At 39.3% G+C, this 13,977-nt stretch overlaps 1 protein-coding gene across 2 annotated transcripts in view; it reads right to left on the bottom strand.

The window, feature by feature from the left end:
* arhgef2a (Rho guanine nucleotide exchange factor (GEF) 2a) overlaps window positions 1-13,977 on the bottom strand; it is an 85,033-nt gene that overhangs the window by 21,959 nt on the left and 49,097 nt on the right. For both annotated transcript variants that reach the window (XM_084379026.1, XM_084379027.1), the window contains exons 11-20: window positions 13,743-13,819; window positions 12,417-12,588; window positions 11,558-11,634; window positions 11,233-11,405; window positions 7,777-7,844; window positions 6,681-6,869; window positions 4,656-4,742; window positions 4,124-4,173; window positions 584-619; window positions 366-416 (exon numbers count right to left, since the gene is read on the bottom strand). In XM_084379026.1, the coding sequence (XP_084235152.1) occupies window positions 366-416; window positions 584-619; window positions 4,124-4,173; window positions 4,656-4,742; window positions 6,681-6,869; window positions 7,777-7,844; window positions 11,233-11,405; window positions 11,558-11,634; window positions 12,417-12,588; window positions 13,743-13,819 (980 nt within the window). The remainder of the gene's footprint in view (window positions 1-365; window positions 417-583; window positions 620-4,123; window positions 4,174-4,655; window positions 4,743-6,680; window positions 6,870-7,776; window positions 7,845-11,232; window positions 11,406-11,557; window positions 11,635-12,416; window positions 12,589-13,742; window positions 13,820-13,977) is intronic.

Below are 13,977 nucleotides of genomic sequence, written 5' to 3'. Positions count from 1 at the left end.
GTATATAAACTTCTGACTTTGAAGAAAGTAATAAAAAAATGTCTTAAAAACTATCTCTCTCATTATTCTGGCATTTAGCAAGTATAAATAATTTTGGTAATCCTAACTGACCTAAAACAGGAAGGTTTAGTCTGATTTAATGTCAGACAGTGAGAAAAAAAAGGTTATGTGTCTTTTTATACAGTGTACACTTCTGGTTTCAACTGTGTATATATAAATATATACATACATATATATATATATATATATATATATACATGTATATATGTATATCTGCACTGTATGTAGCATAATGTGGTGTGCTATACTGTATGCTGTTGTACATGATGTACAAGTGTGTTAAAGACGTACAGAAAGATACTCACCTGGAGTGCATGGAGATAAACACTGAGGTTCATCAGCCTCTGAAGGATCTCCTGTCAAACACAGGCAGCATTCTAATTACTGATGCCGCACACACACACAAACACAAACACAAACACACACACACACACACACACACACACACACACACACACACACACACACACACACACACACACAACAATTGCATTCAATTCAAAGCTTGGCGCCCTTTACTTACTGTGGTTGGTGGCTTGTCTGGACTCCTCATGCAATTCTTCAGAAGGTAAAAAACACAAACAGAGAAGAGAATCATGACGATGGTGTTACATTTGAACATAATACAATCATTAGATATTAATTATGCATCAGTACATGCATTACAATTTACATTCCTAAAAGGAGGTATGACAGTGAATGGTGGCGTGTCCATGGGTCCCAGCTCCCCCCAAGAATGCCTTTTCATCCTTTATGGTTGAGTGCATTAGCAGCTGGTGACCAAAGTGGCCTATAATATTTCTCCTTTCATCCTTTTTAAAGCACTGACAGCTTCTTAATGAAGTGGAAAGTCAGGACCAGACTTTATTAAAAGAAAACTGGGAATTGAGGTCCCAGTGTTTTCCTGGGAGTTCTCTGCAAGTGTATTAACTTTCCCTGGAAGAACCTGGAATTTTAGCGTGTGTAGCCTTTTGTGTCTGTGTGCACTTATGTTTTGTGTCATTATCAAATGAACCATATAAAACTGCCATCATTATAGTAATAAAACATTATCAACTCTCAGCTGCAGCTATTTCTTCTTCTGCTTCTTATTGTTCTGCTAAAAATGGAAGGACCAAAAGTTCTGTTTACAACCAGAAAAAGCAGCAGGCTAAGAAACTAATTCTCTGTCTTTGTGTCTTACTTCAGTGGGAATAACAGAAAAACAGAATAGATAACATTAAATATCACATAAAATGTATTTACAGAGTTTGATAGTGACAAACAAGGTGTCAAATCCAGTCAAATAGGTGCCAATTTGGGAGGTCTCAGATTTTGTTCCGGCAGCATTCAGCTCAAATTAAGCCCCAAATATAGAAGCGTATGCTGCCACATCAGAAAAAGAAAACTGGATCAGTTTCATGCTATAGTGTGAAACGTTCCACATTATGACATGATAACTATTTATCTTATTATAACCTGATAATTTATTGTCATAATTTGTTGTTATACCATTAAGTTATTCATATTATAAGAATATATTTTCACGTTACAATATGAAACCTTTTATGTTATAACATGAGTCATGTTTAAACATGAAACGTTTCACATTATGACAAGATAAATACTACATTGCTATAAAAAGAAAAGTTTCTCGTTATAACAATAAGGAATCATGTCAATAAATAGTATATTGTTATAAGAAGTCAAGTTGATTTACATCTGTATGGTGTAATAATGTGAAAAATCTTGTTTTAACATAAACCCTTACAACCTGATACTGATCAGTTTTTTTCTGTATAAACATAGTGTTAACTATTAATAATATAATTAATAACTAAGTCTTGGAACTACATTTTTACACAGGGCACCTCTACAAGTTAGGCTTATAATGCAGTGTTACAACCAGGTATCCTAACTGCAACACAACAATGACCAAAGTCAAAAGGAGCACATGTCTAGGGGTATTTATTTACAAAATGATATTAAACAGGGAATTTAAAGGAAATCAAGGATGTGAAAACATAACAAAAGCAGGAAAATGGCAGGCACAACAGTTGGCATGGAGGCACCCCTGGGATGAGAGAGAGCCCGAACACTGCAGGAAGACCTGCTCTTATAGGTAGAGGCTCCACCCCATGATTAAGATTCACACCTGAAACACATTAGGGAAAGGCAGAGAACTAGAGCAGCCAAAAGAAAATACAAGCAGGGAGAACTACACCACCCAGAGGTGGAAAAGGACGTAACACCTCCACACCAAAATGGTGACTATAGTCTCCATAATTACATACAAAACAGTACATTTAGTCCACACATCCATTGCTGGGATGTGAGGAGCACCATTTCACAAAGAAAAACAAGAATACAGCAATGCTGTAACAATTTCAACGTACACAAACCATACACAGATCAAACACATGCATTCATACTCAAAACATACACAGTCAAACACACTCACACAAAAAACAACAAAACAAAAAAAAAACCACCATGACATACGGTTAATTCTAACCGTAGAAATAAGAACAGAGACTAAGGTACCCTCGACAGAGCGTCTGCAATGACGTTATCAGTACCGCACACATGCTTGATCTCGATGTTAAAGGGCCGCAAGATCAAGCTCCACCGCATCAGACGCTGGTTAGCGTTTCTCATGCGGCACAGAAATTTCAGAGGGTCATGATCACTGTACACAACGATTTTATCTAAAGCCCCCAGATAAACCTCGAAATGCTGGACTGCAAGGACAAGGGCAAACGTCTCCTTTTCAATAGTGGAATACCGCCGGTGGTGATGGTTAAACTTCTTAGAGAAGTAGCAGACGGGGTGATGGACATTGTCATCACCATCTTGCATAAGGACAGCGCCCGCACCCTGATCACTAGCGTCAACCGCCAGGGAGAAAGGTTTTGTGAACTCTGGTGCAGCCAACACAGGGGCAGAAATCAACAGTGCCTTGATGTTTTCAAAAGCCTTTTGGCACTGCTCAGTCCACTGATACATTACTTTCGGGCTTAGCAAATCTGTCAGTGGTGCCACTACAGAGGAAAAGTTTTCACAAAATCCCGGATAGTAGCCCACCATACCCAAGAACCTCCGAAGCTCTTTGCGATCAGCAGGGGCAGGAAACTTGCAAATTGCCGACACTTTTGCATCCAGTGGACGCACCTGACCCCCTCCCACGACTCGGCCTAAGTATGTTACTGTCGCTTTACCAAATTCGCATTTCGCCAAATTGATGGTGGTGATGGCAGAGGAAAGACGTTGAAATAGCTGGCGAATTTGATCAATATGCATTGGCCATGACGCACTCCAAAGAACCACATCATCTAAGTAGGCATCACAACCTGGCATACCTGACAGTACGGTATTAATTGACCGCTGGAATGTCGCAGGAGCATTTCGCATTCCAAAGGCCATGACACGATAAAGTCGTGTCATCTGGCGTAACAAATGCGGAGATCCCGCATAACATAATAACATAACGTAACATGCAGAACCTTGTTGATATTGTATTTTAGTGTTAGAAATTCCTAAACATACTTGCAATTAACCTGCTGTACAATGTTTTTTTATTATGAACAATTTAAACTGGAAATCTGTAAACAAAAACTATGCAGGTGGCTCAACAAGTTGTCCTCTCAGACATGCAGACCACCATCCCCAAATCAGGGAGCAGAGCAGCATTAGGCAGGTGGAGCATTAAATGTAGGGGGTTTCCCGATGTTACAATTAGACATCAATGACTAGACTGTACAATGACTAGACTAGAGTAGACTGTACAATGCCTCAATGGTTTGAGGCATTGTACAGTGCAACAATGCCTCAAACCACCAGAACAATATCTGACAATGGTTGCATCTGATTTTCAATCCACACCACACAGCAATAACCTCTGGTCCAGGCTGTAAAGATAGTCTGACACAGTTGGACTGAAATGAAGAATGTTGTTAAATTAATAATTATATATTATATCAATTATATATTAAAATAATGACGATGCATTCAACCCTACCTGACAGTGTTACCCCACAAAAACCCATTTCCACCTATTACACTTCCACCTTGGCCCCCAGCTTACCTTTGCTGCAAAGAAATCATGGGCTCCATTGACCAACAGATCCTGATCACCTGAGCAGAGACAAAAAAAGCAGAAAACTAAACATTTATTATAATGAATGTTTGACTATTTCATCACAGCAAACAAAGAGGGGGCAGGGAGTGACTTAAACTGTGAAATCACATGAGGCTAGTGACTGCAATCTTTGGGTGTGCATTTTTTTGGACTGACCTCAATGCCTCATGTCTACCACACCTGCTCCCACTGTGACCTGCTCAGCCTCAACAATGCCCCACACCTCAAATTTGCCCTAATAAAAATGTCTTCAGTGAGATAAAATTAATTTTCTTCGTGGAGCGAATCATAAATTAATGTTACATTTTATAGCTTTCCATGTTGATTTAATATACAGTATGTTAAGGTATCATTGTATACATGGTAATTTAATAAAACTGTTCTGGCTTCTGATTGTTTTATGTTTGTGTTGCTGCAGGACAGCAACAATGAGCCCAATTCTGGTTGTGTTGACAGAATGAAGTGGTCAGTGACTCACTGGTTTCTACCGCCTCCATGTGGTTGGGATGGCATGGAAGAGGGATGTCCACACTGGAGCCCAGCAGGAGCTCACTCAACCTGTCCACTGTGGAAACACACACACACGAGCACACGCACACGCACACGCACACGCACACACACACACACACACACACACACACACACACACACACACACGCACACACACACACACACACACATACACACACACACACACCTGTTAGTGTGAGTGTAACGATGCCGAGGGCCACTTTTATATAGTCTTTGTTCTCCCTCATGTCTTCATCAGTTCGTTCCGTTTCTGTTCGTGTGGTTCTGTTTTCTTCTGTCTGGTTCCATGTTGTTCCGTCGTCTTCCGTCTGTTCGTCCGTGTTCTTCCGTCTTCGCCTGTGTCCACCTGTTTGCTACTCTGTCTTCCCCCTTCATGTCCCCAAGTGTCTCCCTGCTGGTATGTTCTGATTTTGGTTTCTTGTTTCTCATTTGATTTGTACTTTGCTTTTGTTGCACTTTGTTTAAGCTTTATGTTGCTACTTTGTTTTTGGTCCTTGTGACTCGATTTCGTTTTTCTAGTTCTCTTGGCTTTTGTATTTCAGCTTTGTTTATTACAGCTCGCCTTTTGTTCCCTTATTCCTGCCTCACCTGTGTGTCTGCATTTGGGTCCTCATCTTGTTTAACGGTAAAACGTAACACTTAACCACTATTGTAAACTGATACTTGATACTACCACTCATTAGTACAGGAAGAACAGAAAATAAAGTGCAGCCCAGTTGAACTTCTCGTGTTTCATCATGGGTCATCCAACAGCACAGAACAGCTGTCTTTACCTGTAGACAGCCTACACCTGTAAACCATGATCATAGTATCATCTCAGTCAGTACTATTAAGCATCAGAAGGATGATCAATGATTAATTTATCGAGCTGATATTGAAAAAGGGTCTAGAAAAACATGTGTACGCTAACCTGAAGTTTAAGCGAGGTACGGACATTCTCATGGCTTTCTCTTCCTTCATAAATACCAGTTTCTGTGGGAGATGGGGTACTCACGCTGTCTGTGTGTACGCATTGTGTATAGGTCTGGCCCCTGGTCATCTGCCACATCCGTCAGGTGGAGGGATTCTCTTGGCAGAGGAGTTGTGCTCACTAATAGATTTTAGGAAGATTTTGCTCAAAATTTAAGAATGTGTCATAGATCGTTTACTTCTTTTAGTACTTGCTGCATTTACATTTTTTGGCACCTATCTTCATGAGAAATTAACATTGAAGTATTTTATCATAAACCTTGTTGTAACTGTAGCAGAGCTTGGCTCTTGAACAGAAACAGAACCAGTGCCACAGTTTGTCTCTGTCACTCCTCTCCAAGGATACTTCTTTGCCATTTTCTATCCATCCACCAGATGCCCTTGGACTGTCCCACCTTTCCCCATTACCTGACTGCTCTACCCATATACACACCTGTTCCTACTTCCCTCATCTACTCTGCAGTGTCCTGGCCTTCCATTTTTTTATGCAGTTGTTAGTATTGTAATTAAAACAATCAGCTACAAACATATCTCTGCTGTTTATCACTACTTCTTTGCCATACACTTTGGAGGAAATTTTATTGTTGCCTGTATTATTATTATTATTTTTTTTTTTTTTTAACGTGGAAATGGTTTTCCTCACAACATTCTTATACCATGTAATAGTAATAGAGAGGAGGTCAGGGTACAGTAGGCATCTGCATTTCAAAAGCACAAAACTGTCACATAACAGACACAAGAGATACATTTCATGCACTATTGAGCAGAGGCTACTGAAACTTTTAAAGGCTGCAGATAAAAATGTGGTTTCAGGTAAACAGTGAAATAGTCAACACTAATTTGATGGATATTAACCTTGAATATTTAATGGTATCTCACTAGAAACAAGTGTCTTTATATTTTTATAGTTTTTGTCCTGTCCACTTGGGGTTGGATGTGCACACTATCTACTTCGTTTGCAAACAAATCATTATTTTAGTTTGAGTTGTTAGCTGATAGTTACCCTCCGCTGTGGCATCCACTAGGAATTTTTCTGCACGAGGAGCTTGGGGTGTGTCTGCCCTGAAAAAGTACCGGGTGATGGGAGGCTGCAGGCCCTCCTGACCACTTGTCACCTCTGCCAGCTCACAGAATAGAGTCACCCTCTCCTGTAGGAGCTCCAGCATCTCTCGGTCCTTCTGTTGGAGGTCAGCTGTGGGTGATTGGTGATTATTAACAAATCATGCATCTAACACAAATCATCTAACACACATAAATGATAATGTGCTCCAAGGTGCCATACATGAAAAAAAATGTCCATTGTTTTCTACACAGAGCAACCACATAATGCATTGTCACACTTATACCCTGGTCACTAACTTATGGAAAGGGAGACTTTGTTTAACTTGACATTTGTTTTTTGTTGGCTAACCTGTGGTAGGTGAGTTACCTCACTGAACTACCTGGTATTATAACTGGAAAAATAAATGCTATGGTTATTTCCCTTACTCAAGGTATCATATATCTTGAACATTTTAACACCTGTCAGACGGTCAGCAATAAGTACTTTCTGTAGTCATGGTTCAGTGTCAAAAGTCAAAGAGATAAAACGAGAGGCTGGTAAGGTAAATGCAGATATGGTGGCACTGCATACTAAGACAACTGAAAGATGCAAGTGGATGCAATAATCATGAATTAGAAATGTGCAGCTAGAAAAACAGTCCATTTCAAACAAAAATGGGGATGCAGGTGGTCAACTTACAGATATAACAACTTTCAAATCAACATATCTTTCAAATGATATGATTATCAGGTGAACTGCTACTACCAGTTACTGCTGATTGGCTATAGAAAAATAATTCTCCACTCCATGACACAATGTCGGACTGAATAATGAAAAAGTATTAGGATTATCAGGATATTTTTGGAATTGGGAGAAGTGTTTGTGGTGATAGTATATATAGCTGCAATCACCATTTGTATTACATTTAAGTCTCATCATTGATCAAGAAGGCAGTATGAATATTCTTGATACATTGAAAATGAAAGTGGGACTGTCTGCTCATTAGTGCTACGTGTAAATGTTTCTTTGATTGTCTGATTAATGTTTGTCTCCTCACCTTTGAGTCTCCTCAGATGGGCCTTATATTCAGTCTCTATGAGGGGGAACTCCTCTCTTGATGGGCACCTGAGCACAAAAAGCACAGATCATACAAATCCTGTTATCAGTGATGTGATGGGCATGGATGTTGTTAAGATTTGTTTTTTACTAATACATTTTAAAATTATATTTACTGATACAAGATGATGAGATACAGCAACAATGATACACAATTACAGATCATGTCATGCACAAGAGTTAAAGGTAAACTGCAGTTCATTACAGCTTGGCTTTAACTTCTGGAGTTCTGTCACCAATTTACCAACAGGAGGAGAGCTCAGAGATTACTTTTTAACTTTTGGGATTAAAAAGTGGATTTATCTTCACTCCTGTTTATCAACCTGACTGCAGCAGGGATCAGTGGAGGTGACCTCCATTGTCGGGTGTTTTTATGTTGAAGCTGGAGGGGAAATGGACTTTACTTCATGAATGTAACGTTACAGAGAGGAGAGGGGGAAAAGAAGAGAGGGAACCAGAGTCTCTGGTTATTCTGTATTGTTTTGTTATGTGTGCGAGTCCTCACTTAATATATTGCAACTTCTTTCCTGACTACCGGACCAGATAAAATGACACATAGGGTGAAAATGTGCTTTACTAGTTGTGAACACACCACTGAAAAACAATCATTGTTGATTAAAATCTGACATGATCAGGCACAAATGTTCAACGACAGGGTCAAGTTTTGAAGTTTTATTCATGTGACGTTTAGTCTCAAGTTTTTTGTGACAGGTGACCAAATGAAATGCACCGCTACCTTGAGTAAACTTGTGGATTTCTGTATTTGAACTTTGTTGGAAACATTTGTTGTTCAACTAAAAGATATTGCTATAAAATCTAGCAAATATGAAAAATTCACTTCTTACCTCCAGTAAAAGTAAAAGTACAGGCTCTGAAATGTACTCAGAGTATCACAGTAAAAAGTCTCCCTCTGAAGGACATTTGTGGTCAAAGCTAACTGAAGCTCACGTCCTATTAATATAATTCAAAGACTATTAAAGTTAAAGGTAGAATCAGTAGGATTTGTCCCAGCTGTTCTTAAACGCACCACAAAGATAATCAGTGGCGTGCACAGATAGACACTAGGTGGTGCAAAGAGCACTTGCTCTTTGCCCTCTGGACATAGCAAGTGCCGTTATCAAAGTTATTATTATTTTTTGAATAGTGTACACTGTACTGTACTGGCCCATGTTGACGTAATGATCGACAACCCCCCCTGCAAACTGCAAACTGCAAACTGCAGGGGGTCCAGTTCACAGGTCCGGTCTATTATAAATATATATTCAAGTATATATATATATTATATTATTTACAGTGAGGATTTATGTACATATAAAGTGCGATTTAGTCTGTAAATGTAAAGGCTGTGAGTGGATGATTTTGGAGTCAGGGGGTTAACTGCAGGGGGTCCAGCAGGGGGCCTGTGATGTCTTTCAGGTGGCTCAACACCAGTCTCTCAAAGAACTGCAGCACTGCACTGTCCGCACAGCTACAGACACATCTCCTCCCCTGCCCCACCTGCCACCATCCAGGTAACACATAAATGAATCGAGTGTATTGTTTGCCCCCTAAGCCTCAGTTGCCAAGCTATTTGTTGTGAAGTAGCCTCTGTCTGTTTCATACAGTGCCAAACGGCCGAGCCTAAATTAAATTAGAAAAAAAAAATGTAATTAGCCGACTGCCCACCTGCTTAACAAGCTAGACGCTAGCCATAATCATTTAATGGATTTAACGTGACAACCACTACACAACCAATGTCGGTAGAATTTGGCATTTGGTACAGCATGTGAAGCTATCATAAAATATAATATAGTTGAATATTTAGTATTGTGTATGTAATGTTTAATACTATTACTGCTACAGCAAGACCTTTATTTTGAAATGCACCTGGACAGGAACTGTATAGAGCTAGAGAAGGAAGTAGCTTGACTGTATGTGTGTAATTTATTTGCTAAATGTCAAACAGAAAAAGTAGCCGTCTGCCTTGTTGTAATGTCACCAAGCAGTCTTATTCATACTGTTAGTCTCTTTTCATTTACCAATTACAGCATGCCTAGAAAGGAAAGATTGAGGAAAGAGAAAGAAAGGGAGCTACAGCAGGCAGCCCAGGGAAGCAGCTCTCTGCTCTCCTGGATAAAGCAGCCATCAAGCAGCAAGGAGGATGAGGAGGCAGATGATGAAGAAGAAAGGTCAGAGTCAAGACCAGTCATGTGAACTGTTTAGGGCCTTTTAAAGCTCAGATTTTAAAATTGAACTGTTCCTCTAATTTTATTAAATATCTTAAAAGCTGTCCACAAAGTGGTTTGGCGGTACTAAATCAGGCATGAAGCGCCTGACATCACATTCTGCTGTTGCTAGTTCGGAATAATATGTTATTATTATTAACTTATCTAAATAAATATGCAACTACATAAAACATGTGCCTATAATGTTTTTTTTTATATCTCACACTGCTATAATAAGGCAGCCGGCGGTTCCACACGCCGCACAAGGTGCCCTTACTTTTCACTGAGCACCTGCCCCCCAAAGTGTCTGTGCACGCCACTGAAGATAGTTGATTGTTGAGTCTCACTCCCAGGATGTCAAATGGCCACATTTTGGGTTGGTAAAGCCTCCCGAGCAGCAACAAAGTGAGAAAATAAGAAAATATCTGCAGATACAAGACACTAACACGCCTTTTCTCCCCATTCCAGTCTCCCTCTCTGTCTGTTTACGTCTTCTTACGTCTTCTTACGTCTTTGTTTCGTCTCGCTACGTCTGCCATGCATGATGTGCACTGATATTTGATATTAGTCTTGTGATGTTGGGAAGGTGGCTTGCAATGACGCCAAATAACAATAATCCATAATTCCCCTCAAATCAATTCAAACTCAAGTAACAAGCCTGGTTTGAAAATGTGAGGAGGAGAAAGTTCAGATGTTTGTGTTCAGATGTAGAGAGGGAAAGTCACAGAGATACTCAGGTACAGTACAGATACCTGAAACATGTACTCAAGTACTGTAACGAGTATTTGTAATTTGTTACTTTCCATTCTCACTTCGATAATTTGTATAAATATAAATGTATCATATACAGTTCTGTACAGTATATGTGCCTCTATGCATGCATACTGTATTTGTGTTTTCTTTTTCTTTGGCTTCCTGTTTTTACTTTGCCAACCACTCTAAAACTCTGTGTTTAAAGGTGCTCTACAAATACAGTTATCATTATTATTATTTTAAATGTATTTTGGTGAGAGATCCAGGGAAAAGAGTGATATTCCTCAGAAGTCATCATTGTAGTATAACAGGTAAAACTAGCCAGTAGTCTATGTTTCCCAATAAATGTATTACAGCTTACACCTACACAAATCTCACTCTCAAAATAAATAAATGACAGAAAGATACACTGTGTGTGATGTGTTGGTGAATTTGCCCACTTGCTGACGGTGCGCTGGATGTTGCGTATCCAGACATTCTTGTCCTCTTTGGAGGCAGCATGGAACTCGTACATCTCAGGAGGGGAGGAGTCGCTGATGAGGAACATGCCTCGCTCCTGATTGGCTATATCCCTCACTATAAGGTTCTGAAGGGAAAGCACTGGAGGTTTGTCCTGTATAACCAAACAGCAGAGAATTGGAGAAAGTAACAGAGAGAGAGAGAGGGCAGGTGAGAAAACAACATGAACAGTTGTCTTTTCTGTCATCAGCATAACAAATGATGTATTGGTAAAATACATTTTAGTGTGTGAGTACATTTTCTTACCAGACACGGAAAGATGTACCGCTGGTCTTTCTCCTGCAGAAACACCAGGATGTCTGTCATCAGTAAGACCTGTATATCTATACAAACACACACATGCAACGACACAACAAAGACACACTGTGACACACCAAAACACTGGTTGTTTGTTTTTTTCCAATCAGGCACCTATGTGAACTCATGTGAACCTGAAGCCATACTCATACATTTTACTGTTATCTTGTGTTTATAATTCTAACAGCATAGACTCATACACATAAGAGATTCTCTGTTAAAGAAGAACCATGTAATGTAAACCGGCATTAGTTTATAATTTAAGCTCATGAAAATCAGCCTCACTGTTTCATGTCCAATTTCCCACAGCTGTAGCTGCTACTGCTGCTTAACATTAAAAACATTTTTTTGTTACATAAGGTGTAACAAAATGTTATTTTTGACAAAATATTTGCTTGTGTATTTGAAATAATTATAATACAATATTTAATTTAATTTAATTTAATTTAATTTTTTTAATGAGACACATTTTTTTTATCCCCCAGATTTAAATTAATCTTCATCAAGAATTCATAAGCATATTCATATATTCAGAAGCAGTTATACCAGTAAACATCAGGTATAATGTGTTGCTCAGTGTGTGGTAGTGACCATGTCAACCTAGTTAAGTTACCAAGTTAATAGCTTGAACAAGGCCAGTGCACAAAATGTTTGTAGTAGGTCAGGAAGTTAGCCGTGACAGTGTAAGGGCCCCGGTGACTGTAGTGGTCTTTCCAGTTGTTAATAGTGTTTGTGGACTATTGTACTGTGCACTACATATTGATCAATTACTTAACACACAAACTAATATGTCCACAGTGTTGTGTACCTTTCGGCCGGGATCCTGGCGTTTTCCATACAAGGGTTCCCTCATGCACAAGTCTCCGGCGGAACAACTCTCCAGGCTTGAAAAGTCCACCATCCCTTACTCTTGTCTCAGCCCGTGGGTCCAGCTTGGCCTGTATCTCCTGCAGTCGGTGTGTTTTCTCCAGGTCCTCCATCTGCCAACCAGAATAAAAGTCATCTTCCATTTGAAGTCCAAAAGAGAGTATTAATGAACAAGAATGAACTAATTTGATTCAATTTAACTTGAGTAGATAACCTTACAGAATGAATTATCTTGAACATAAAACTGAATGGAAATGTTCCCACATTTGAAGTTTAACATGATTTAAAAATAATAATAACATAATAATAATATATTTATGTTGATTCACATAAATATATGTGAATCAATCCCCCCCACATACACATGCACACACACTAAACCTCCATTTTTTATTTTTTTATATATATAAATTTCACTTCATTAATACATTACATGGGAGGAATTGTCAAGACAATGCCCAGCTTGTCCCTTGGCCTTAGCCCAGGCAGTGTGTGACAGATCTCTGTGGAGCGGGTGGCAATGAGAAGGAGGGCTTCATCCCTAACAAACAGGCCCTGTCTTTAGGGTCTGGGAGGAGTTTAGGAGGAAATCAAGCCCACAAAGGGCCAGCTCCCTCTTTTAAATGTTTGAGTGCAAGCCAGAGCTGGATCAGTATCAGTCACAATAAACAAAGTAACAATATTGGAAACATGGTAGTAGTGGTGTGGAGATGAAATTTAAAAGGTAACAATAACAGTACTTTTGATGCAGCAGGCCTGATCCTGCTGACCTGATCCCAGTCCACTTTCAGTGGTCCAGACAGACATGCTGCCACCACTGTCACTGACTTTATTATTATTATTGGCAGTAGTAGTATTAGCAGCGGTAGTACTGGTGGTATTATTATTGGTTGTGGAAGTAGTATTAGCATTAGTGTATATGTATTTATTTTTTCCCCATACTTTCCTTACAGTGTTTTAGTTTAGTAGTTTACTTAAAGTTTGTAAGTATGGAACACGAGCACACACACACGCACGCACGCATCACCGACACCTAATCAACATAACATCCGACAACAGACCACCCTTTTTGGCTAAGCTTTTGTTAATTCTCCTGTATTAATTGTTTTGTTTTCTTCATGTTGTCCTGCTACATTCTGTCTTTTATCTTACAATAAAGGAAAAACAGTGAGAATTAGTGTTGTGTCATGATAAAGAGCTCAAAAAGACAATCTTAAAAAATGCTAACAGTCACAAAACTGTCAGTCCTCAAAAAGTATTTCAGTACCTGTTGGTCTATTGAACTAAGAAGTTCTCTGATCATGGAGAAAGCCTGGGCCAGAGATGAAGCTTCTTCTTCATCATCTGGAAGAGAAACAAACAAAAAGGATTGTTGCGGAGGTATAAGAATCTCCGGCAGCAGACAGAATATCATCTAGCTACTACTATTTATCAGTTTTGTCAATCATTAACTGATTATAGACAGAACACAAGATCTCCTTTGTGACTTCAGTATTGTTTTG

The sequence above is a fragment of the Pagrus pagrus genome, assembly GCF_965226575.1.
Source record: "Pagrus pagrus genome assembly, chromosome: 17".
In the NCBI taxonomy this organism is placed as follows: Eukaryota; Metazoa; Chordata; class Actinopteri; order Spariformes; family Sparidae; genus Pagrus; species Pagrus pagrus.
This window is presented reverse-complemented; position numbering and strand designations above follow the sequence as displayed.